This window comes from Sinocyclocheilus grahami, unplaced genomic scaffold (genome assembly GCF_001515645.1).
Source record: "Sinocyclocheilus grahami isolate Dianchi unplaced genomic scaffold, SAMN03320097.WGS_v1.1 scaffold156.1, whole genome shotgun sequence".
In the NCBI taxonomy this organism is placed as follows: domain Eukaryota; kingdom Metazoa; phylum Chordata; class Actinopteri; order Cypriniformes; family Cyprinidae; genus Sinocyclocheilus; species Sinocyclocheilus grahami.
In genome coordinates, this window is record NW_015505335.1 from 1057595 (window position 1) to 1058951 (window position 1357).

A 1357-nucleotide genomic window follows, 5' to 3' on the forward strand; every position below is an offset into this window, starting at 1 on the left:
CATTCACTTCTAGCATTTAATATTAATATTAAATATAATTGTCTTTTTTATTTATTTTTATTTTTTATAAAAAATAGTAGAGCATTTAACATTGACTATTGATTAGTCGTTACTCTTAAATAATTAATTAGTTAAATAATTGTTACCAAAAAAAGTATAGTTTGCTAAAGTATGATTACAAAACCTAAAATATATCAAATTAAATAGAAATGTCTTTAAAATAAAACTAAAATAGAATGCAAAGTAAATGTTAAAACTAAAAATGATTTAGTTAATAACCTTGACTTGAAGCAAACTTTAATGGACTGTTTATCAGTATAGTTATCACTCTTGCTCTTTCTTTTGTTTTTCCAGATCATTGGCCCTTCAGTGAAGAGTTTGTGTGTGTGTGTTTGTGTGCGTGTGTGTGTGTGTGCGTGCATGTGTGTGAGTGCTTAAAGAAATCAACATGGTCCTTGCCAACCTAAAATACTTTGGAAAGCAGCTTCTGCGAGTGAAGGTGGTCGACTGCAGCACAGAAGATTCTCGGCTTTCCCGATGCCTCAACACCTTTGACCTGGTGGCCCTGGGAGTGGGCAGCACATTGGGCGCTGGCGTCTATGTGCTGGCTGGGGCCGTGGCACGGGAAAATGCTGGTCCGGCTATCGTCCTATCCTTTCTGATTGCAGCATTAGCCTCAGTCATGGCCGGACTGTGTTACGCTGAGTTCGGAGCGCGTGTTCCCAGGACGGGCTCCGCGTATCTGTACAGCTACGTGACGGTGGGCGAGCTGTGGGCCTTCATCACCGGCTGGAACCTCATCTTGTCTTATATCATAGGTGAGAATGATTCAAGTAGTCCAGGATGTTTTGATGGCTGATGGCGATATCTTAGCCCGACCGGACAAGTAACATGATTAAAACATCAATAACAAACAATAACTAGGGCAGCACCGAAACTTTGGTGAGAATGATTCTGATGTTATTACTTTCAGTGTAAACGGTGACTGATAACGGATAATGTTTTGACAGTATCAAGGTCACGTCAGTTGAGGCTCACGCAGCCTGTCTTACTCACGGAGAAATCAAAACTAATAAGCGCAACAGCACACACAAAGAATCAAACATGAACAAACATACTGCGGTTAAAAAAAAAATAATTCTATGTAATATATAATATAGGTAAGGAACATCACACGACCAAGAGTGATGTTTTCAGAATCAGAATCAGAAAGAGCTTTATTGCCAAGTATGTTTGCACATACAAGGAATTTGTTATAGTGTCACAAGCTTCCAGTACACGGAGACAACAACAACACACAGATAATAAAAGTGAGATGTGAATAAAATACACATGCATAAATATAAACCACAAAAAA

General features: G+C 38.5%; 1 protein-coding gene across 1 annotated transcript in view; it reads left to right on the top strand.

The window, feature by feature from the left end:
- The first annotated feature begins 356 nt into the window (after nt 1–356).
- LOC107592659 (high affinity cationic amino acid transporter 1-like) overlaps nt 357–1357 on the top strand; it is a 12013-nt gene continuing 11012 nt past the window's right edge. Inside the window, exon 1 of the mRNA XM_016282198.1 lies at nt 357–818. Coding sequence (XP_016137684.1) covers nt 449–818 — 370 coding nt within the window. The 5' untranslated portion in view covers nt 357–448. The remainder of the gene's footprint in view (nt 819–1357) is intronic.